At 43.5% G+C, this 25908-nt stretch overlaps 1 protein-coding gene across 1 annotated transcript in view; it reads right to left on the reverse strand.

Annotated features, from left to right (window-relative positions):
• SLC7A10 (solute carrier family 7 member 10) overlaps window positions 1-25908 on the reverse strand; it is a 748564-nt gene that overhangs the window by 17238 nt on the left and 705418 nt on the right. The window contains exon 10 of the mRNA XM_069639254.1: window positions 19686-19863. Within this exon, the coding sequence (XP_069495355.1) occupies window positions 19686-19863 (178 nt within the window). The remainder of the gene's footprint in view (window positions 1-19685; window positions 19864-25908) is intronic.

The raw sequence follows: 25908 nt of genomic DNA on the forward strand, positions 1-25908 counted from the left end.
GCTGAGAGAAATCATCTAATGACTTATGCCTCTATACAAGACTTAAAGGCGATACGATCTATTGACACAATCTCCTGGCTGAATTGTCTAGGTAAAGTAATTAGCGTAATAAGCTGCAAAAAAGAAAAAGCACACCCAAAACGGACAAAACGGATGAATGCTATCAGGCTGCACTTACTTTTCTCTCTCAATGCACGTTTTAAACAGCAAATCGCTAGAATAGTGCAAAATGGTAATAGAAAGAAAAGGAAGCAGACATTGGGACTGCACCAGAAAAGACGGGAACCCAAATTCCCCTAGAGAAGGTTTCGCCACACAGGGATAACAAACGGCTACCTACAGAGATAAGATCATCTGGGTAAGCCTGAATAAGAAATAGTAAAGGAACTGGAAGGAAAATGATGGATGTTTACCTAACAGGGTTTTTTTCATATTACCCTATAGAGACATCCAGTCATCGGCTATGAGATGGTTCCTTCCCCTTTTGACCGATAACAGGAATACAAAGCCCTAAGGACTGGAGGACACGAGGCTGATATTCCCCATGACACAGAACGGTGAGTGGTTACAACTAGTACACTGGGATGATAGTGAGCACTGTGTAGAGAGCAATGCACCTGAGGCACACTTAATAGTGGAAGCGATCAGTAAACCACTAGAAGAACTGACGATGTTGCTTTGTGAAACAAAGGCACGATGCAAGAATGAAAATTTGGATAGAACCTATAGAAAAGATCTACCACCGCCACAGTGAGAGGGTTAATGTTGATAGGCTGATGTACCCTTCCAGCGTTATGATGCCTTTAGATGAGTAGCCAAGACTCCTGCTATTTAGCAACAGTTGTCTTCGAGCTGAGCAGAATAAATAGGTTACTGACACCCCTATTGTTTGTCTACTGTTTCCTTGTAGGAGGAGACTCCCTTCCGGATATACAGGCCACAGGGCAATCGGAGCCCATGAGCTAAGGACACAATTGCAATCAAGAAAATAAGATTGAGATACTATGCAGTTGTGAATTATCCTTTTATGGTGACAAATGATGCATGCTATACTAACCTCTAACTTTGGCCCCTGAAGAATTTCTGTGTACTAAACACATAACATAACTATCGGAAAGAAACATGTCGGGCACATTATATGTTTGTTGGTTGATGTTTTGAAAATGGATACAAACTGAATGAATGGAACGTGAGTTTGAGTAAGATGTGTATATTGAGGTATGGCCTAGTGTGGACAATTGCACAGCACAAGACACTTTAAATGGACAAGTAATTGAAGTAACATATTTACTTGCAGATGAGGTAGAGTTTGTGTTTGCTTCACATTGGTTTTGATCTTGATATTGCGAGATTATTTAGTTACAGACCCACACCAAATGGTGTTAACATTTTTTTAATATGTTTAATAATAAAATATGTATATTTTTGCATAAAAATTGCTTCTTGAGAATGGTCTTTGGATGCCCAAAGTAAATAGGGCATTCCAATAGGAGTCTCCCGTACAGGGTAGCAATTGTAACCACAAGCTTTGTGTTTCAACGTTTCAAGGGTCAATCCCTTTATTCAGAGGGTGTGCTTGTTGGTTTCCCCCTCAACCTCTCTTTGTTGTTTGAAGAGGTCTGAGTTGTACCAGGAGTTGCACTTGGCTTTGGGCTTCAAGTGGATCCTCATGACAGGGGCAAGTACATCAAGAGTGTCAGAGATAGAAGAATGGAGGTTGGAAATGGCTGTGTCAGGATGTGACTCAGCCAGAGGCGCAGGTGGGGAAGAGAAAATGGTGGCAAAAGCCTCAACTGACACATGCTTCATGGGTCGGATGACCGAGAAGGTGGGTGGCAGCGCTGGAGTTGGCTCAGCCTGAGAATTAGAGAGAGAGCGAGATATCAAAGGAGAGGAGAAAGTGGTCAGTGCTGAGCTAGTTAGAGAGGGGGAGGTCTGAGGAGAGCAGAACATCCAAGGTGTGCACTGAAGAGTGAGTCGGGCCAGGTAGAAGAATAGAGAGAGAGAAAGAGAATTGCAAGGTTGCAAAAGACTCCAGAGGAAGGACAGGAAGCATCCAGGTGGATGTTGAGATCTCTGAGGAGGAGGAGGAGGAGTTGAGTGGCAGAGGCAAGGAGGCAGGAGGAGAGGTTCACCCACTCGGGAAGGAAGGATGTTACCTGACCAGGTGGCCGGTAGATAGTAGCCACAATAAGAGGGCAGCCAAGAGAGAGGGAGAGAGCCTGCAGACCAGACATTCAAAGGAGGAGTAGCCCTGCATAGGAATGATAGAGGCAGGGATCCACTCCGGGAAGATTAAGGCTAAACCCGGACAGTTGGATCTGGGCATGTAGAGCATCTTGTAGCAATCAAGGAGGAGAGTGTTGAAGCTTGTGACAGATCCGGCCGTGAACCACATCTCGTTCAGACCGAGAACATCAAGGTTGAGTTCTTCCAGGAGACGGCAGATGGAGGAGTGTGTGACAGCTGAGTGAGAGTTGAGAGTGGCAATGTGGAGAAGGTTGCCACTCTTGAAAGACTTCCGTGGAGGGGTACAGGTCACAGGTACACCCTGTGGAAGTTTAGGAGGAACCTGAGGGTGGGTAGAGGAGGAAGGAGGAGCGGGCAAGGTAGCCAAGGAGGAGGATGAAGACGCCAGAGAGGTGACAGAGGAGGGAGGCAACAGGGCAACCAGAGAAGAAGTAGATGAAGCCAAAGAGGTGGCAGAGGGTGGAGGCAGAGGAGCCAGAGAAGGGAAAGAAGAGACAGCCGGGGAAGAAAGGAAATTGATGAGGCGCAGGAAGCGTCTATCAAAAAGGAGGAGGTTGACCTGAGGGCCTTGGCCAAAGACTGTGCTATTTAGGTAAACAATAATGGTCTTAGAGGAGTAGAAGGGGGCCAGGAGGGCCTCCCACCGGGTGGAACCATTAATGGGAGAGAATATTTTCTGTGTCTAACCAGACTTGTAGGCGAAGTAATATTACCCTTACAAAGATGAGAGAATTTGGAGCCATTTTTAAAATTGCGGGAAAATATTCTCACAGTTCTAGGACTCTGTAAACCTTTCCTTTTTGATCATACTGTTAAGAACATTGGGTAAACTGGGAGGCCAAAAATCGGGGAGAGCTCTAAACCTCATCTGCTGGGATACTGTCTGGGCCTGGACTTCTATTAATTGCCTAGTGGCGTATTTCTAAGATGACTTTTGAGCTTTTGGGGTAGTGATGTTTGAGAATTCAGGATCATCGACACAGACAAGTATAGCCATTTGTATTACAACTAGATCAGTGGTGCTCTCATTCATAGAGGGACTTTTATTATTTACATGCAATGGTTTAAAATATAAAAAAAACCTTTACACTGTGTTTATAATAACATAAGTACATATAACAGTTATTCAAAATTGAGACATAATATGTATAAAACCTAATATCAACACTAACAGATATGAATTGACATAATACAGAAGGAGGGCCATATCGGTCCTTATACAAAATTAATGCATTTTATTTTTCAAATATAAAAGGATGCTGCAGTTATAACCAATGATTCGGCTGAATAAATGGAGGACCAACATTGAGCAGTAGTAATACTGCTTAACATACTAACCAGATTAGAATATCCTTTATAATAGTGTTCACCAAGCAATGGATAGTTATTTAATAAGTGGTGGGCTGTTTCTAATTCACCCTCACAGCCTAAAAAGTCTGGCTTCCCAGAGGATTTTCTGCCAAGCTCCTATGTATACATAAATCGGGAGAAAATTCAGGCTGCGGAATAGTATGCATCGACATAGTTCATTATCACGGAGCTTAATTAAATAACAGGGTTTACAGGGCATACAGCTCTGAGTAGCAAACTGCAGATGTCTCCTCTTCATCATGCCTTAAAATGTTCGAGATAAGTTCTTCAGTTCATTAAATGCCTGATTACGGGCATTGAAATGCATATTATCGGCTATGAAGCCCAGCAGGGATTCTCCTTTACCTCTCGCCCAACACATTTTCATGTACCACTCTCCAAAGAGCCTTAAGGGGAGTTAGGCCAAGTTCACATCTCAATGCTTCTACCGGGAATACTGTAGGAAGGCTCAGCAGAGAGCAAAGAAGTTTACCCTCAAACACATCAAGCCAGGCTACATGGTGGGTGGGCAATGCCTCCAGCCCATAGATTATTCCAGGGATTACACACATCTTGCTAATTTGCAGAAGGCCTTCGATCAATTTGCCCCTTTTTCTAGCCATAAAGTTCTTTATAAGATGCCATTTCCTGATGGTTTTCACAACTTCTGTATTATCAGATTGGAGCAAGATTCTTAATATACATGCCCAAATATGCATAAGAGTCCACTATTTTTTATCACTCCACCCACAATTGTGTAATTGGTTTTACATTGTTTTTCCCCCATTAACATGATCTTCATTTTCTTTAGGTTCACTTATAAGTTGTTTTTAGCAGCAAATGTATACACTGCTTCCATGTACCTTTGCAATCCTTCGTGGGTGCGGTCGGAGGGGACTGTATGATCTGCGTAAGAGATCCAGGATATTGGTTTGGGGCCAATATTTCAGTGGGAATTTGGGGCATTATTTAAGTGCTTCATCTATTCCCATCACATGTATATTAAATACAGGGGCGTGAGAACGCACCCCAGCTTCCATCCGTTGTTGGTTTAAAATAGCTGCGAGAGGAGCCCTTCCCGTTCATATCTTACCCACACAGATGTGTATGAATACACTTGTTTTATAAAGTGAAGAAGAAAAGGATCAATGGCATAATTAGCCAATTTTTCCCAAAGTTTCTTACGTGATGCACAATCAAAAGCTGAAGCAAAATCAACATAGAATAAATATAATTTGCTATCAGAGTTGCAATTAGCGTTTGCAAACAAATGGTCCAGATATTGATAATCGTACTATGACCTTTCCTGAAGCATGTTTGCTGGGCACTTGTTAACTTAGAAGTTTCTGCCCACTTATTTAAGTGGTTTGCAAGATTGACTAGAAGATCTTGCAACTTGAGTCGATCATTGCTAATAAGCGGTAATTGCAGGGATCCATTTCAAGTCTCTTTTTAAAAACAGAGATCAGGATAGATCGCTGCCAGCTTAGTGGGATATTGCCCTGCATTAATATCCTCTTAAAGTGACAATACAGCAACTCTGCCCAAAATAGTGGATTTCGCTTAATTACGCTACGCTGTGGGGCCTGGTGCTCAAGATGCTTTTCTTAAGTCATGACACTTGATATATCATCAACCTCTATATCAAAAGAAGCATGTCATAGACAGTACAGAGGACTGGATAATCGGGAGCAAAGTTGTCATGATGCAAATACTGTATGTATGATTGTGTACTAGTTATTTTCCCATTTCACATGCACATAATTAGAAAATTATACAACCCTCAATTGGTTGTTATAGGTTGAGTATTCAAGAGTGACAATCTTTAGTGTTCGTATGCTCTTGAAAGAAAAATGCCTTGATGTTCATAAGATTTATCATAAATCTAGGTTTTTAATGCCAGTTATTGATCATCGTATGTTCCATTAAACCGACAAGTTTTGACCTTTCCTAGGTCTTTCTCAATGCTGGGCTGGCTGTTACTGTATTGAGAGTAGCAGTGGAAGTGCCTATTGTAGAGCTTCTGTGACCCTCTCCAATGTGTACTTGCCTGTGCTCTATAGAGCATAGGGTTGCCCTCTCCATTCCGTGCACCTAGAGTATCCAGTGTTTCCAACTAGAGGCTCCCTCCTTGCGGAAGAGTGGCCTTGCCCCATGGCATCTGCAAGATTTCCTCATCGGATTATGCGCATGTGAAATGGGGCAGTAACTGGTACACAATTTTCATTTGTGGGCTGTGGGGCAGCATCATAGCAAATATTGAACACTCAAGCGCAGCAAAACGGAGCTCAACCTCACACTCTCCAATATTGTATGTGACTGCCCCAATCATCTTCATTAATGGGATTAATCACCTTAATCATTTCTAAGGCAAGAAAGGTCCTATAGAGGTGCCAAAATGTCTTGCCACCTTGAGTCCTGAGCCCATTAATAATCATTCTTCAGATAGCGTTATTGATATCAAACCGGTATCTACACACCCAGTTTTTCTATTTAGAGTGTGCAGATTTGGCCACACAGGCTTTCTCCAAGGCAGTACATTATTTAGATCCTAATGTGTGATCTATGGTGGCATGCCCTTTTTTTCTTCTCTTAATGACCACTTCATATGGTTTTAAGTGGGCCACTTGGGTGTGGTGGCAAATAGATTTTCGTATCTGACCCAGGCATTGATTATTCAGCATTGTCCCACTGGTTTTGCATCAATGGCCGCACTCATTCAATATCTTATTAACTTTTTCCACGTTACCCTCAGACCAAATATTCCAGTTTCCCTAAGCATTAATAGTAATTCTCCGATGCATGCAAAACGGTCTGTTGACTTTATTGGTGTCAAGGGTTAGATACAGGGTTGCATGATCACTTGGGTCAGATAATAAAGTGTCAACTTTGCAAACCAACACCCTGATCTTATAGTTTGCGAAAAAATAATCCAATCTAGAAACTAACTTATAGTTAGTCCACGTTATAGGCAGTAGGGTGGAATTCGCCATTTTAGGTCTTAGTATCATCAAATCATATTTCTAGAGAAAATCCACCCAACGCTGACCATTCTCCAGCAATATGCTTTGATGGATGATAACCTAATAGAGCCCTATTAGGAATGCTTCGTAGGGAATACCCCTCCTCTGCATAACCACAGTTAGCATTACAATTTCCAGCAATTAGAATTCAAGCCCTAGGATGAGCCGTCAACCATTTTGTGAAAACCACAGTGAGGTACGATTGGATCTCAAATGTGATGTGGCCATCGGTAGGATCGCACACATTTATAGCTTATAGAAAACAGAAGAGACCTTCCAAAACTGCACACACAACATTGGGATGATAACCAGTCTTGTATTCTTGTAAATTCAAATATGCTTTAGTGCCTATACAAAGGCTTCCACTAGGATGCCCTTTTCCAGCCCCAGAAGTAGCTTACCAAATTACTGAATAACCATCTAAGGAAAACCCCTCACATAGACATGTCTAATGTAATAAGAAGACATCAGAAGAACATAGTATCTCCAAGCCTTTCACGTTATCAAGAAGATGCCCCCTTGGATTTCATGAGATAATATGCGTAAATGGGATCAGATCTTTTCGTCACTGATGGATGTCACTCATGGAGAAGGGAGTCCAACATTCAGCCATATCCCTGGTTTTCATCCTGCCCTTATTTACAGATATAATAGTCAACAAACTGGATCTCTCAGAGAATTGGCAGGTCGCCTGCACAAATTCAGTAGAGAAATGTTTTATAATTAGCCTTGGGACGATCTGGTTGCAAGGCTGAAGAACTTTCCTGCATACAATTATATCATAGCCCAGCTTTTTCAGTGATGTATGTTGTAGACTAATTATTTCTACGATAATAGGAGATACAAACTTGCTAATTGCCCACTTAGTACTACTATTAATGTCAGGTAACTCAACATGGTCAATGTCCTCTGAAGAGATCCTTCTTAATGTTGGAATTTGATGGAGAAGATGAAGAATCCTACTGCGGTTTAGGAATGGACTTTCCGCTGAAGGAGAGACTTCAAACAACGTAATTGTCTGGCCCAAAGGGGCCTCATTCAACCAATTCGGAGTAGGAGTCAGAAGAGGGGGAACACAGTCGCAGGAGGGTATTTAACAAACTTTTATCACCACCGACAATAATCTCCTGGGTGGTCCTAGATTGTATCAGGGCTTCCCATTTTGTGGTATGCAATTGCATCTCTGAAGGGTCTTGATTGACCCATTTCTCATTAGATATTATCAGAGGTGTGTCAGCCTGCAAAGTCTCTGGCTCATTAACATTGCCACTATACACCACTTGAATCAAGTTGAATCAAGTTGTCCAAAGGGCCATGTTGGATTACCGTCCGTTGGGTGAAATAGGATGGTTTAGATTGGACACTCTTGTTCTCACATTAGAACAAACAGATCTTTTGCTCCAACGCAAATAATCATGGTTACTGGTTTTGACTCATGCTTTAGAGTACTTTTTACATGCTCCCTTTGCAATGTAGGGTTCAACTCCATGGCTTTCTTTTTATACTGTCGCTTTTTCTTGTGCCTATGGCGTCTCCTTTTCCTTTTTTCATGAGTTTTAGAGACTGAGGCATCTGCCAGAAGAATGCCTTCAGTCAACGCACACTCATGCTCCTGGTTAATCTGACTCTAAGAGAACATACATTTAGCAGACTCTGGCCTCAAGGGACTGGCAATGACAGAAGGAGAGGAAGGACCTCAGCTCGAGTTAGATTTGCTTCGTTACTGTTCATAAGAATTATATCCGGAACCCTGGCAAAGCTTTTCTTCAGTACACGTTGGTCTTTCACTATGTTGCGCATAAGCCAAAAATAGCATTATCTGTAACAGCAACAGCCACAAAATTGGAGAAAGAAGCAACTTGCTGCATGGATGATTTGCAGAGGAAACCAAACATCTGTCCAATGACAAGGTTTCATTTAGACAATCCTCCAGATTTGTGGCAATGCGCTCCAGATCCGGCGTGACAGATATGTTAGTGGCAATTATATTATCGTAGTCCGCTGGGCCAGCTTTATTCACACTAGTGGATGGAAAGCCCATGGACTCTCTCTGTAGATCCAGACAGAGATTGAGAAGAGTTATTGTCAGTGTAATGGGTCTGCATTATCTTTCTTGTAACAGCAAGTCGTAGAACTTGATAGTAGCTCATCGGAACCTTCACTCTGATTTGGGTGTAAGGGCTCTGCTGCGCAGCACATAAGGGCGAGATTGTGTACTTATATGACCTTGCTAGTTCTAGGCATAATAATGATTCAAGCTGGACTGCCTTAAAAGATGGAGGACATTTGGCGGAAATAGCAAATTATATAAAAAGCCCACGTGAAGGTTGATATTACAGGTTAAAGCTCACCCAGTACTTGATAGGATAAATATCCTTATGTCAGCTACAGAGCTGCGAGATTGCAAGACTGCACTTTCTCACGCTTCCGCACAGAAGTGGGTTTGTATATCCCCTGCTTCAGTTTCCCTGCGAAGCGCCGATTTGGGAGACAATGAAACAGAAGAAGGACTCTGGGTCCACACAATGTTAATGAAACAGTCAGGGGGACAGCAGCAGAGTTGTGTCTCCAAAGCAGCCACTCCTCAGGTAGTTGGTGCAAGACTGCACTTTCTCACACTTCCGTGCGCTTCTGCAATGAAGTGGGGTTTTAGAGCCTTCACTTCAGTTTCTTGCGAAGCACTGATCCGGGAGACAATGAAACAGTAGAAGGACTCGGAGTAGTCCTGAAACCAGTCCACACAATGTTAGTGGAACAGTCAGGGGGGCAGCAGCAGCTTTGGGCCTCCAAAGCAGCCACTCCTCAGGTAGTTGGTGCAAGACTGCACTTTCTCACACTTCTGCAGGAATGTAAAGATCTTATAGGTTGAAGGCCCAATTTGAATCCGATACCTGGATTTCTAGATGGTGATTAGCCCTGGCTAAATGCCCTGGACCAATATTAATCTTTTCCCAGAAACATTTAGAATTGGACTGTTGAGCTGCCTCAGCAAGTTCCTGCCATCCAATCATGGCCAATTCCTCTTTGCAACTAGCAATGTTTTTATAATACAATGTACAAGCCTTTACAATTTTTAATTTATCAATAACAGGTGTTTTAAGGACACTTAAGAGTTCCTTTTTGGCAGATTTACATTTGTGATGGAACGTTGAGCTACATTTAGAATTTTAATTTCTATCTAATCTAGTTCTAAACAAAAATAAAGGAAACTGGAAAAGTAAAGCCCTCAAATGTATCAAGGAGTTCAGTAGTATCTAAATTGGGAATCCAGTAGGTCAAATATTACAGAAAAACTATCCCCAATCAATCGCTCTAGAGCAGCCTGCTCATTCAATGGATCCCGCTAGATTCTTTTCTCTGCAAGCCAGTAAGCAGACTGCTGATATTTACATGACCAATTGCATGATGATCATTAAATACTTCAGAGATTACCCAAGTCCATTACTAGGTCGCATTTAGTGACACTACCACAAAAAGAATCAATTTGTGTGCATCCTTTTAAATGTAAATGTACCTGGAACATCAGAAGGAAGTTAACTGTTTACACTCCAAAAAACCCCATCTAATTAGCTAAAATATAATTTCAAGCATGTGGCACAAGTCTAATGATCCGACATCTCTGGAGAAGGGATCTCACAGGCATAAGCCTCCTCCATATGAAGGTGAAGCTCTGGAGGATCCATTTCCAAGCTTACAGTTAAAATCTCCCTCAAGTATACACCAGCGTGACATTTCGTCCTTCTCAAGTGTCTGGGATTAGAGCTGAACAAAGTATCTTTGGGGTTAAGAAAAGTGAAACGTACTAATCTGATGTTTCGTGCTCTGCAGTCCTTTGCTAGATTAGATTGCAGTAGTAAAACCATACATTAGGGTTAGCAAAGGTGATCACTATGCACTCACCCATTATTAATTTATTGGTTGGGCCCGCTCATCATATTCGTCTGGTTATGCGCACTTCCTGTGGATTAATATTCAGGCCCCTTAAATTAATATTAATCCTGTGGGATATTTTATTTATAAGAGAAACAGTAGATTCAGATTGTGTTTTACCAAAGATCACAACATTGGTTAACTCTCCAATTTAAAAGTATTGCTTCTGGTGGGATATCTTACTTTTGGGTGGCCCAGCATCACAGGGAATTTTGCTGGTTACACTGGGACCATTAGCCATGGTAGTCTCATGAATTGAGTCAGTTGGAGTGGAAGAAGGATTCATGCCCAGATCAACTTGCTATTTCTCTCCCTGCAGCTTTATTTCCTCCACCAAAGTGCTTTGAACTTTGGGGTCTTCAATCACTTTTTGCAAGGACCATGGTTTTCAAATTCCTTACTAATTCACCGTTGATTGATAAGGAGCCCATCATAACTTGCTTAAAGTTATGGAAGTACTCGAAAATAGCGGTTTACCCACCACATCAATTTTGGAGGGAAGCTTCAAACAAGGCTTATTAAAGTGGGTTATCATCAAACTTTTTAACCTAATTTCCAAGGAGTCAACCAAATCAGCCTCAGGTGAATTAAGGGTATCGGGGGATGGATGTTCCGAAAGTGATAGAATGCAATGCCTCCTGCACCATTAAAGGAACCCCAGCTGGATCTTTATTGACAGCTGTCACCCTTAAATCACTTGGATGTACATGTAAAATACTATAATAATTTACTGAGATAGTATTTAAAAAAGTATGATGTGTACACAAGTACTCGCCACCATAATAATACTTTTCACAACTCCCATGACGATTTCAATAGAACAGAACTTGTCAAAATAGGACCTATGATGTCTACTCGCAGCAATTTGCTCGAGGCCCATTGGTCTGATTATTTTTACCACATTTTACTGCAAGAAAATATGGGGTAGACGGGCCGCATCACACCCCTCAACATGTCGCCTCACCTTTCTAAATACCTAAACCTAACCCCCATCTACATTTTGCGGTAAAATGTGGTATGAAACGTACAAACAAATGGGCCAGGAGCAAACTGGTATGTGAGGAAATGGGGTAGATCGATCAAAATAAAAGTAGAATTTAAATCCCTGGCTGGGTGAGGCTGAAGAATTGTAAGAAGAAGGCATGAGACGTAATACCTAATTTTGGACACAAAGTCCAGCAGAATGTTGCAAGAAAACATGCACTGGACAGAATAAAGGCTTCTCGTTCGGAACTTTATACTGCAAGATGATGTATTATGAAAAATGTCATCAAAAACCTGCTAAATGGTGTTTATGTACATCCATTTGGCAAGTGTTGCTGGCGAGGAGAAAGAAATGTCCTTAGATGTGAGATAATTGAAGTTGTTTGGAGGAGAACATGCTGAATGCACATCTCTCATTCTTACACTGGATTTAAATGGCCAATTACTGGACTCGTGTTTATTCTCCAGGAGTTCCGGAAAGTGTCGAGAAGAAACATGGATCATGAACGTGCTTGCTTTGCAGGCTGGATGCACATAGTATCTGGAATAAATGCACAATAAAGCACATTAACAAATAAATATTGAGAAGTATGTGTCACGATTTTACTACACAAAAACCCCACAGAAAATATTCTTGAAATGATGATTCTGCTTAAATGTGTTGTTTTTGCCTATGCTGGATGAGAGAGAAATAATGGACCAGAGCATGCTATTACATTTAGTGAGTCTGTGTTCCTATATGACTGTCAGTTGGTCTGTTTTCACTACTGTGGCAGGTCAGAAGAAGGATGCAACTTTCCCTACCGCTATGGGGTACTGCCTACATATTTTACCAACTAAGGTGCTCCTCAGTCATCGGTAAATGTACAAAGGAATACGTCTGCGGTTCAAAACTAATGCAAACTCACCCTGCCACTATCCTAACAAACTAAGGTCAGGAGAATGACTCCCTTCTCCTGATGGATGCTTCTCACACTTCTCTTCTTTAGTTTTTTGAGTTTCTTGTTAATATTCAATTTTCATATATTATCTAGTTACTTTCTGTACCAGTTCCTGTAGTTCCCTTTGCAGGCTTTTGGCTTTCCTCTGCTCTTTAAGGATTACTTTCTTTGGCCTTTGTCCAATCCTTTGATTCAGGATATTATTTTCTGGGTAAACGTAGAAAGTGTCCTTTCCTATGTCTTGTTTACAATTGGGCTCCAACCTTTCTTGGCATAGTCTGTCTTGTATTCCGTTTATTCCTGAGGCTTCTCTGTGCCTCACTTCATAATGTTCTTTCTGTTATGTTCCCCTCAATGTCCAGAATTACATCATCTGGCCGTTGTCAAATCCTTTGATTCTGGCTATTATGTTCTCAGTAATCGTGGAAAGTGTCCTTTCCTATGTGTTGTGTGTTATCTGTGCAATTATTCTTCAACCTTTCTTGGCGTAGTTTGTCTTGCATATTATGTATTCCTGATGCTTCTCTGTCTTTCAGTTTATAATGTTCTTTATCTGTTACATTCCCCTTTATGGTCCTTCAGTAACTGGTTGTTTTCCCCTCTTAGTGTGACCCACATTCCATTGATCCATCTCTCAGGATTATGGATGATCCTTCTTCTTACACCAACACTGTTCAAGTTCTTTAGATTTAGTTTTACAATTTCGTCACTTGCACTGAGACGAGTCCCTATGGGTAAAATGAGTCCCACTCAGCCTCCCCGTGCTCCCGTTCTCCTCATTACTATTGCTCTGCTGGGGAATGTCACTGGGCCTGTACTGGCGTGCAACCTTCTCCTTCGCTCGGTTTCTCTTCTGACTCTCTTCTGCCATTGTCTTCTACTTGTGGTTCTCTCGCTCTCTCTGTCTTGGCATCTTAGTATCTCGACGGGTGACGGGAGCCTTTCCCAATTCCTGATCGGTACAATGTTTGCATTGTTAGATGGGCCGCCGGCCCACCATGACATCCTTGTGGTCACACCACCATCACACTTTGGGCTCCACTTGCCTCTGATTCTTGTTTTCTGCACACGCTGATCTTCCAGCGTTTGTTTCCCTTATTCAGAGCATTTCTAAACGTCACAGGATTCGCAGCTCTCTCCAGCTCTTACACTCCCAGGTGGCCTCCCCTATTGTAGAGCAGGCTCACCTCTCTAGCCTCACGGGGGGAGGTAGGGGGTTTCCCCCTTGGGGAGAAGGGATGAATTCCCTAGATGTGTCACACTACACTTACGTCTAATGGTATCCTGGATTTAAAGATCAACGTTTTAAGGTTTATGGCATTACACACAGTCACAGCAATGTCATGTTCTAAGCCTGGCATCAGTCATTTGAATACATGACTGCTTGGGATGTCCTACATATTTGTATCCTCGTGGCACACCACATACCACTGGTGGCCTCCGAACATGTGAGCAATATGAGGGTCAGCAGAAGGCATCTTGAGTGTTTGGTTCTGGGAGACCCCGGTCTTGAGCTCTTTCCTGAATTTCATGAGGCCCGCTGAGATGGGAGTGAGTTGCACAGCTTAGCACCAAGAAGGGACAACCTTCTACTTCCTCTAGATTTTTTCTCGAAGGGGGGAATTATGAGAAGTTTGCCATTTGCAGAGCATTCCTAGGTAGAATGTGTGGAGTACATTTGGCCACATGGAATGCAGGTCCTCAGCCATGCATCTTTGTGTTTGGGCCAGGCTGCAGGAAAAGGAATTCAGCAGCCAGATGGGGGAGGATGAGGATGAGGATGTAGCTGAGGTGATGCGTTCTCTATAGGTGGAGGGGGGGAGACGAGCAGCAGCATTTTGGATCCGTTGAATGTGTGTGATTTGATCTGCCTGTTGTCCCCGAAAGAGGCTGTTGCATAATGCAGATGGGATGCGAGTAAAGTGTTTACTGTGTTGATGAGTAAGGGGAAAATGCACCCCAGTTGTTTAAGCTGGGAAAAGGAAGGCAATGACAACAGTTGAGGGGGGCGTTTTTGGTCGATAATTAATCCCAGGATTCTCTGATGCATTTGGCTGTTTTCAACAGGAGCCCATGTTGTCTCCTACAAACGTCTCTGTCTTTGTGAGGTGCAGCTTCAACCACTTTGCAACCGTCCAAGACCTAACTGATTCTGGACAGAAGCAAGTGGGGGATTGGTAACCCAGTGCTTGCCTAGGGGGTATCCGAGTGACGTGAGTGTTCACGTAGTAGTTTAATCCATAGAAACAAATATTGTCAGACATTTGTGAAAGGCTGAAAGACTTCATTTCGGATTTGAGTTTGTGCTTGGCTGAAACTTCCAATTAGTGCCACCAAATGTTTGTTACCAAGAATAGACCTGCTTGATGGAAGTGGGTCAAGTTGTGATGAAAGATCTACAACGTCACTGGCAAAGGTTGAGTTAGGTTTAGGAGAATGGAATATCAAGAGGCTGTTTAGCTAGTCATTACGAAGGAAGCATTGAAAATAGAGGCATTCAAAGTAAGAGTACGCCTTGAAGGTGACTTTTTTGTGAGCAGTTTCGGGCAGAGAATGATGGGGCGAAGAGCAAGGGAGTTTGCCTGTCTCTGAATGTGGTGAGGTAGAGGTAGAGCCCTGGGGAATTAGATCTAAAAGCACAGGATTTCATTGGTAGTTACTTCCGTCAGATGTAAAGCGTTTTCACTGCTGGCTTTGTTTTCAGGAGCATGCAGGGGTGGCTACGGCGTTTTTGAAGTGTCTGCTGATTGGCAGAAGGATTGCTGGTTGAGTAGGGTAAAGAGCAAGCGCTTTCTGCTTGGATATGGTTTCCTGTTCCTGCCTCTGATTGGGCCAATTGACAGCAAGGAGCATGTGGGATTATGGGAAGAGGTGTTGGAGTGGGGGTGCGAGAGGTCCTATGGAGGCAGTTGTGGTGAGGCCTCTGCACTGTAGAAGCAAGAATAGATGTAAAGACGAGGCCACAGCAGTGAGGCGTGGCCGGCGATGAGCGATTGTAAAGCTCATTCGCGTCAAGGTGCAGAGGAGCTATTACTGGCTGAGTGATGGACTAGGAGAGAAGGAAGGGGAGGGAATTGATGGCATTGGGGTAGGGGGGGTCGGATGCGGACTTATCCTCAGGTGAAAGGCATATAGTAACTCTGACCTGATTCAAGTAGCAGCCATATTGGTAGAGTTGTTTTTGGCAGTCTGGAGGCTTCATCCAGGGCCAGGTGGAGAGTTTTTTGGTCTACTGGTGATAGTTTCGAGGGGCTTCCTGCATGTAATCAAGCTGGCTTTCTGTTTTTTAGTTGAGATCAAGATGTGTTGGTCTCTGGAGTGATACCTGTTGGAGACCATGTAGTCCTGTGCAGATTTGAAAGTACTTGCTTTATTTTAATGTATTTAATGTGTTTAGATACGGCTTAAAATTATGCCTTTTAATGTTTACCCTGTGTGTGCGTCACAATGTTCTCAGTCTATTTATTACATCTGTCACTTAGCTAGAACTAGACATAATGCAAGGCCACTTCTAATCATGAATGCTAGTTATAAAGCACACATTGAGCCATTCATTCACTTTTTATGAACCTATCAAGAAGCAAATGCTCTACAGCACAGCATTATGCAATAACCCACATTGACGAAGAATTTAGAGGAAGGTCTCCCACTACCGCGTTAATGGGCTTTGGGTGCTAACATTATTTTGTAATGAAGTAATTGACAATATAAAGCCAAGATTTCAGGTCAAGGACTGGATAAATTCAATGTTGTATTCCATTCCCGATGCCAACAGAAACACGAGGAAGCTGTCACGGCTTCTATGTTGTTTTAGCTGGTGTAAAAGGATGAATATGGCTGCCGCTTTGATGTCATGGTAGTGTGGCGTGGGCATAACACACTCCAGAAACGTTACATTGGTACGCAGTACATTTACCGAAATAATTCAGTGTTACATTTCACCGAAGACCATAATACCGAAAAACACTGAAAATATTAAATATATAAAGGGGAGTGGCGAAAGGGGTTGAAATGACTCGGATGGGGTTGGGGTGGCGTTATTAGGGTAGAACATTTTGGGGCTTTGAGGGGGTACCCAAATAAAAAAAATAAAAAAAGAATTCAGTGTTTTTTCGGTATTTTGGTTGTGATAAAATGTACCACTCCGAATTTTCCGTTGTTAAAATCACATATGACCATTACATTTAAGACTGCTAATGGCACAGGACTACATCTGAGAACTACAAATATAAGCTCAGAAACTAGTAAATATGAGTTTCTATTTTGGGATCTGTTCTCTGATGAATAGATACAGAATTTTTGGATGGCTTACGATAACCAACTTGCAGTGCTTGTGAAGGTGAACGTCTGGACCCTCAGGTTGCCCATGGAAGGGTTTAGTAGATGCCCTAACAGCTGTTACACCAAGTTATGGAACCTAACAAAAAGCTGAACTCCCATAAGGGCCCTACCCCACACCTCAATCCATTTACTGCTACTCCTGCGATGACGCCGCAGTGAGTCCAATGGCAGATGAATGCACGTCATTGGTGCTGGAGAAACATAGTGACTGTTGCCAGTTCTAGGGCCCTTGTTTTGTCTTGCTGAGGCTTATTATTCTGGGGCTGGCTGAACCTTCCTTAACCCGAACCTCAGAGATTAAAGTTATACCCTAACAGTGAATACATTATCCCGTCTCATCCATTTTAACAGCTGTCTTAGATGTTGCGTGTTTAACCCCTTGAGAGCCTCTGTGTACTTTTACTGGTAATATTTTCACCACGCATTGACGGCTACCGTGAGATTCACCATCCTTCCCAGTCACACTGGCATCAATGAATTAGCCACAATTAAAATGACAAAAGTCTGCAGTAAACACATCTGGTTTGGAAATATTGGTAGCCGTTGAGTGAAATCTTAAACCTCTAATTTAATTTTTATTTTGTACTAGGGATACTTCCCGGTGTTGCCCGGGTCTGTAGCTGACATGCACATGGGGGTCTGCAATCGCCTTGTGTAAGTTGTATTGTGCCCTAACTTCGTCAGTCATGTATTTGATGGTTTGGGAGTGTGTCTGTGGTAGGGAGGGCGTGCCTGATGTGTATTTTCGAGGCTATGGGGGAGGTGGATTGGGGCATGCTAGGGGTGGATGGTGGTTTTGTGAGTGAGCTCATGTTTAAAAGTTTCTGTGTGTGATTTAGGGTGGATTGTAGCTCTTAGAGGTAGTTGGTAGCTTTTGCGCTGTGTATTCTATTCCTATCTTGTATTTGGATTGGCAGGTTTTGCGGGGCTTTCTGGTGTAGATGCATGCATTCTTTTGCCAGGCTGCCTGGCTTCCTGTTTGGTGCTGAGATGAAAGTGATTGAACGATGGCTTGGGCTGGTGGTTGTGGGGTTTTTACTTCTTAAGGAGAGCAATTTGGTTGAGTGTTTGGGTAATTGTTGAGGAGTAAGGTGTGGTCAGTGTGAGGGGAGGGGTGTGGTGTGAGAGCTGTCTTTGTGATGCGTTTTTTTTACCTGGCTCTGGGATGGGGGTGCTGTGTAGGAAAGTGAGTGTATAGTGGATCGCAAAGTGGTCTGACCATGAAACAGGAGGTTGAGGGTGTGGCCAGTAGGATGTTTTGGGATATTTTTTGGGATATGTTTTGGGATATTCTTTGTATGGTGAGATGGGTGGGGTTTTGTGGAGTAAGACTGTCTAGTGGTTAATGCTACCAAAGGGATGGCAGTAGGATAAAATAACAGTTGTTGCAATTGCAAGTTGTTAAGGTGTTAAGGTGTTAACCTGGAGCAAAGTCTGCCAGATGAGTGAGTTGGCGCTGGTGTTGAGGAGGCTTTGCTTGAGGAGGCTTTGCTCCAGGTTTGGGGATGTGTATCCGCATAAGGGTCAGGGCCGGCCATAAGACAATTCTGCCTGGCATGTAGGAAAGCGAATCGTGTTAAGGTGGTATGCCTAGCATTCAGATTCACAAAACCTACATCCTACCAGGAGAGACGTTGCCCAGCGACAAAGGAATCCTCTGGAGAACCCTGAGGTGTAAGACGTTTACCAGAAAGAAGCAACCGTCTTGAAGACCACACAGCAAATAGCTGGAATGCAGACACGCTGACAAGTTATGTCATGTAATATGGCATTTGTATAGCTAAGTGCCATCGATATGGCATCAAAGCGCTGTACGTGTACGCCCTTGGAGGACCAAAGTCGAAGGAATGAGAGATTGGTCACAAAGATTCCTATGTTTTCTAAATACCAGAATGCTACCTGACAGTGAATCCAGTTCTTCATCCAATGCTGACCCTGAAAAAGGATATGCGTTTGTGTTGGGTAACAAAGCAGTACTCGAAAAACAGCCCAATCCTTCTGCTAAAAATAAATTAACACACAACCAAATTACCCTCCTCCCACCCCCCGTAGAGACTACACAGGTGCTAATGGCCATAATGACGCAGAGCCCCGGGCTTTACCACCAGTACGGCCCGGGTTCCTCGCCATTATGGACATGTCATATTGCTGAATTCTGGGTCACACCTGAAGAACCTGCTGCATCCATTCCTTGAGAGACTGTATGTTCTAGTACTTCTAAGAATGATAGCCCTATGGATTGCCATTGCAAATGTCAGCAGTGCTTGGCGGCAGCAGAAATGGGCATATTCCTTCCCCAGCACACGGGGGGCGGAGGGGGCGTGAAGGTGAATGCCTTGTTTCTTACTTAGGTCTGTCTCGAGAATCAGTCATGAACTTTTTAAAGTATTTCCTATTTCCTAATGCAGCTGCATAAAAAAGAATAATCGGGGCTAGTGCCAAATGCAGTGTTTGCGGGAACCTCTATGTGATAGACCTGTCTGTGTGCAGCTGTTTAGGTTGTTTCCATAGATACCACCATGCCCCATTCCGTCAAAGGGCGCATATAGCTTTTTTTTTGCATTCTTGTGACTTTTAGTTCTGGATTTATAACAGGAAAGCACTGGGGCAAAAATCAAGACTAGAAATTCACCCTCTTGAATGGAACAGGGCATGATGGCATCTTTGGTTGTGCCACATAACTAACTATTGCTGTTGGATGATACTTGGTCATTTAACACACACACACACACTTGAACACCTGGAGACCATGAGAAGGGCATCGGTGCGCAGTATAAATCCACTTAACATAACACTTTGCCAGGTTCATGTTCAGAATAAGACCAGATACATGTTGGTGATAGAGGTAAATAAGACAGGACCTTACCAATAAAACTATTTATACATTTTGGTTTGTTTGTCCAGTAGACTCCCAGAAAAAAGACAGGCACGCCTGTTAATATTATTATAACTCCAACTCCACAGACCACTGGCTCTGAGTAAAAACTGAAGATCAGAAGAAATGCCCAAAATATCAGGTACGTGATTGGAATAATCAGGTTCACCTGCGGAAAAGAAGAGATGTGTTAGCACAGTGTACATTAACAAAGCAGCACATTTATTAAACAGCACTTTTTAATCAACTTTAATAAAGGGCAAATCTAACGATATAATAAAAGGCCAGATGTATGTTTGTCCCTGTATGTTTGTCCGATGCAGTAGCTTCGCCTGTTGTCACCGCTAGAGGGAGCTGTTGCCTTGGGATATGTAGTGGTCCTATTGTGTGAATGAAAACCTGCACTTTGGCCCGTTTACATGGGCTCTCACGCTAGTATACATATATTTGTCTATCACCTATTACATTATTTTGCAAATCTTGAACTTAATTGCATTGAGGTTGATTGGAATATTTCCGTCCTGTATTCCGTGGTGTTGAAGATATGATTTGTGAACATGCAGTTCCAGCACTATAGCACCAGTACTGGGGGCATGGCTGCCTCCATACCGGGTTCCAGTACCGGGTTCCTCCAATGCGGACTTACTGGGCTATTCCAACCATGGAGGACCCGGTAAGTCCTCATTGGAAAAACCCATCCCCATTCCCATTTGAGCCCCCATAGGGCTCAATGGGAATGGGGAGGGAGCTAATAACGGGCCCGTAAATAACGGGCCCGTTATTAGATCCCTGGTCCTTACCGTGTCCTGCAAGGGAACCCCGTAATAGGGCATCCCGTAATGAAGGGTGCCGGTCCCGTACCGGCACCCTTCATTACGGGAGCGCCATTGCTGTAATGAGGCCCTAAGTCAGGCTAGTCTAGTCAAAATAAAACCTTGCCCTCCTCTTCAAATGACAAATGTGCAAAGGGGATATAAAAAGGAAAAAGTAGTGTCTTAAAAGAAATGTCAGAATGGCTTAGGTGACAGCTCCCTTCCCCACATTTAAAAGCACAGGATCTTGAGAGTTTTCTTAAAAGGGTAGGTGGCTGGCACATTTCTATCAGTCTTGCACACTTTGGCTTACTGGTACAATACAACAGTTCAGGCTTGGACTCCAAGCTTTTGACAGTTCAATACGTTCTTTAGGCTTCGTCCGCCTTGCCACAAATACACAGTTATACTCTTGACTTTCACTTTGCCACAGTTCAGCACATGCTTCCCTCCGCCGGGCTTGAGTCTGTCTTTCTTTTCATAACGTTTGAAATTGCACTTCTCACATGGGTCTCCCTCCGCCTGGCTCAAACCCTCTTTTCTCTTCATAGGGGTTCCCTTCCCCATGTTTTTCTTATCCATCTTTTTACTGTCGAAGACTTTCGAAACTGCAAGGATTTTACATAGACCTCTGCATGACCACTTCGAATTCCCTTTAGTATCAATCAACAATCTTCCTGATCTCGCAACACCAAAGCTTCTTGATACTTGTAGTTTCTAACTCTTTACTTTGCCCTCTTGTCATCTTTAAAAATTCATATACTTTGCCCTATTGGCGTACTCTGAGTTCACAGACTTTGTTTTTCACTTAATCAACTCTTGTTCGGGATCACAGTTACTTTCTTGCCTTCAATTCCCACTTTATCAAAACTTCAAACATTTCACAGAGACTTTCAAATGTGCTATTCCACCTCATAGGACCACTCTGTTACTTTGTATCCTTTCACACAATACAGAAATTGTCTTTTCCCATACGTGTTTTATTGGCACACGCAAAACCTTCAACTCTTGTTGCAGTTACTTAACACAAACCAGACTTTTGTTGCCTTCGATAACTCAACAGTCGGTTTGAGTTTCTTTCTTCAATGCCTTTCCTGTAGCAGTCGAGGCCGTCACCAATGCCCCCTCTGCTCCTCCCAACTCCGTCGTTCACCCGTGAGGGTAGCGGGCTGCCTCAAAGTACTTTGAAGGTATCTCCTTTCTGCTCACTCGGTTTGTGTCTTGGAATGCTTACGGCTTTCTGAAAGTGTGGAATTCTCACCTGGCTCGCTCTTGTTGTCCGCAAGTGCTCATCAGCCCCCTGGCCTTCCAACTTCGATAGCCTGGTTTGCAGCAGCCCTGGAAGAGCTGCTCCTTCTTGTACCCAGCCTCCCTCACAGTGTGCCTGCGAGCACCACCTTTTATCCTGATGGGGAGTGTCAACAAGTGGCAGGTGTGTGTAGTAAGGATTACGCTCCTGACTCTGCCTGGTCTCATTAAAGGGACAGAGCCATTACAAGTCAGTAGATGTAATCTTCCTGGCATCATTCCTCATATTTCTCAGCTCAGTAGTGTTGTCAGTATGAAGTGGGGAGGAATTATGGGAGCTATAGATTTCCATAAAATAGGTAAGGATAGGGGTTAGATGGGTTGTGGAAAAAGTGGATACCACGCCTCACCATCAGGTGCTTCTCGCCCACTCCCCGAGGACCTCCAACCCAGGTGATCCTCCCTCCCCCAGGGTTGGGATCCAAAAGTGATGGCCTTTCCCTGACCACCTGATTACGGGATCCCGGGGACCAAGTTGTGAAACACCCTATGGTTTTTCACAAACTCTTTTACCTTTTGCTATACTTGCGTATAGAGGTACAGTTTGTGTCTGAGAGAGGTTGGATGAGCCAGCAGTGTCCTCTTTGCTTCATGTTATATGATGTAAACATTCAGTGCGTGGCCCAGAATGAAAATGCTGATCATGGTGTCTGGGGTGGTCGGGGTGCATTAGAGTGCAAATAGCAGAACCTTTCCTACAATGTGCTCCTTTGAGTTTGGTGGGAGCTGCTAGTTCTGCTCCATCGGAGTGGCTACAGTACTGAGATGGGTGTCTTATGGTTTGGTGCAGCACCCTAGGTCGTGCATTCTTGTAGTAACTATAGTGTATGTGCTGTTTAAAAATCTGTTCATCATGGGAATGATGTGATTCTGGACAAATCCTGGATTCAAAAATATATTTGTAGGCCTTTGTTTCTTCTGTGAAACTCTTTTTGCATCAGTGTAAAGGTTACGCTCTTCATAAGTGGTCGGGTAAGGTGTTCCCATACACTTGCCAGGAGGATTTATAAGCTGCAGGTGGATCGAGATCTGTTGCTTGTCAATGTTCCAGGGTCACATAAGCGAAAGACAATTGCGGTCAATGTCTTAGGTCTCAGATTCAAAACTGATCCTTTATTTGATGGGGTCTTGCTAGAGACACCGACCTCCTGTCAGGACAGAGAATTTCATAGAGGGAAGTATTTGGTTGTGCCTTTGCATGGCTTCCATGTTGTTGTACGTGTTTTGTGGATTTCTAATAATTCAGGACATCATCTCTTCTTATATTTGTTTCCCAGAAGCATTCTCCAAGGGTACATTTGGCACAGAAGTATGATTTTCCAGGATGTATGGTTTAATTATAGAAGTAGAACAGTTTATTTACTGTAAACAGGGCTACTTTTATTTCATACATGAAGGGTGTAACTTGTTCCATTGGCTAGTAAATCCAGGTTCATTTCTGATCAAAGAATCATGCAGGAGTATCTTTGTGGCACTGGGAGGGACTGCTTCCTGTTGCGAATCCCACAAACAGGTAACACAAAGTAGGTTTCAAAGACTTTATTTAACTTTGTCAGGATGGGGTTGGGGTAAATTCCTATGGGGACAGAGAGGTTAATCGCAAAAAGGATATGCTTCCGTCAGAACCAACTAATAAAATGGTGTGAAGACAGGCAGATTATAAGGTGTCAGGGTTCCTAATCTAATAAAGCTACTGGTCTGCCTCAGGTTAACTAATATATTGCACAGTCTTGGGGTTATAACGTTTAGCGTGCTTCTTGGCTCCAGTAAACAAATTACGAAGGGGTTGAGATAAAGGCCTATACAACCTTGGGTATTGTTAATAACATTAAAGGGCTTCTGTTTTCAGGAGTGATCTAAATCAACAGTGTTGGCATGGATCAAACAAAGCTGCATGGGTATTACTAGTGTGGGGATGCTGGTTTCCCTACAGCTTTTCTGAATGCAATACAGACTCAGGAATATAGAGCCCAACTGCTTCTTGACTCAAACGCGGTCTCAAGGACTTACCACCCATCATGCTTCTTGGCTCTAGTCTATCCAAACAGTAGGAAGTGGTTGTGATAAACATCTATAGGGCTTCGATGATTATAACATAGAAGGGACACACTCCTTGAGATTAGTCGAGTTCAATAGGATCATGACTGGATTAAAAAAAAAAAAAAACATGCACGGGTTATCTTATTTTGGTTATAGCAGTTTCCCCATCTTCTTGGATAATAAAAAAGCCTCTGATAGAGCGCCCAGCTGCTTCTTGGCTTCACTCACAGTCTTAGGGATAGAGTACCTGTAAAGGCTGGAGGGGGTGTCTGTACTCCTACTCTCTATATGGCAGAGTCGAAGCACAGAGCACCCCAGCCAAGATTCTCTAAGTGGTAAAACGTTGCGAACAATCAAGCACCCACAAAGGAATGTCCACACACTAGGTTAGTGAAAACACAATCTTTATAGAAATATGGTTCACGTTATATACACAATCACAATAACACTTTGTACTCTTGCAATACTATAATCGCAAATATATACAGGTCTATGTGGTAGCACTCTTTCTATCGATTCCTTTAAAATGCGGCCATGGCTAACAGCCCGAAAATAGCATACAAATCAGATTGTAAGATGAATCAACGATAGACACAGAAAGAAAGCAAGTTAAATCAAGCAATGGCAGAACAGTCTATCCCATTACCATGAAACAGTTCTGTGCGAGGATCCCCCCCACCTGGGCAACCTGTAAATAAAGCGTATTTGACAAGCCCAGTCCAATTATGCTTAATATAGTCTTGATTATTTCTAAAGGTTCTATGACCCCAAAGTACCTGGTTTCGTAGAGTTCTTCGGTGAGTTCGACAGGCACTTCTTGTGTGAACTCCCTTTAAGGCAGGATCCACGGGTCGTCGAGAGTCGGTGTAGAAAAAGGGGGAGCACTTGTTGCGGCAGCAGCTTCGGTTCTTGCAGTGCTCGTTGACTATCGGTCAAAAATGTCCTGCAAGCGATGCGTGCGATGCACCTTGACGACGAGCGTTTGTTTCCCGAGAGAGGTAATGAAGAACTTTGGCCTAACAAGAGCGTCGTGTCTTTGGTGTCTCTGTGGTCTGCGGGTGGCGGGAAACCCACCGGCGGATTTTCCTTGGTCGCCGGCAGCCTTCACTTTCTCTGTCAGGATGAAAGCGGTCGACGGAGATGAGCAAGGGGATCCTTGGATGAAGGCAAAGGAGCACTGTGGCTCCGGTCGGCGACAGCTGTCGTAAACGGTGATGGACTTCAATGCCCAGGCGCTTCGCTTCATGATTCTGCGGCAGTCCCCGTCTCCGGTCGGCAGCCTTTCGAGGGTCTGATGTCCAGGGAGCTTTAGCAAAGATCAGCTGGTGCACAATGGTCCCTTGTAGCTCGGGAAGAGGTCTCCTAGCCATGTCCTCTCTCAGATAAGTTCCTTGAAGGCACAGCAGCTTTCAGATTGGCGAAGAACAGAAGCAGCAATTCTTCTTCTTCCAGTGGGCTTCAAGGTTAAGCATCAAGTATCAACTTCAGCTTCTGAACAATTTCCATCAGTGGGAGATCCCCAGATATACTGTTTGGTCTCTCACTCTCGTTCACTCTGCTGGGTCACACTCAGGGAACCAATCATTCAGAAGGGCATTCAGGAAGGCAGGCAGCCAAACAGGGTTACAGTGCATTCAGGCCATTCTCCTCCCTCCAGAAACTCGCAACAAGGAATGTGTATTTGGACAAGTACCCAGCCATTCAGCACTCCACACTGCATACATACCAGTTTCGGACAGGGCTGTCCCAGTCTTTGTGTCACATACCAGAAACCAGGGAACCATAACAAGAAGTGGATATTGGTCACACACACCATTCACCCAGGTCCCACCCGAAGGGCGAACCCACAACATACAGTCACTGGGAAGGCTCCACCCGGTCTGGCCTGGACTTCCCCCACAATACCATATATGGAACTTCCACCCAACAGCCAGTCAGGAGGAAGGGACAGAGTCAGGGCTTCCCAGGACTTTGGGGAAAAACAAGGTAACAGGCAATAGAAAGCAAGCAGCCACGGGGCCCATCTTATCTCCTATCAGGAATCAACTGATTCC

The sequence above is a fragment of the Ambystoma mexicanum genome, chromosome 1q, assembly GCF_040938575.1.
Source record: "Ambystoma mexicanum isolate Mex_15411 chromosome 1q, UKY_AmexF1_1, whole genome shotgun sequence".
NCBI classification, from domain to species: domain Eukaryota; kingdom Metazoa; phylum Chordata; class Amphibia; order Caudata; family Ambystomatidae; genus Ambystoma; species Ambystoma mexicanum.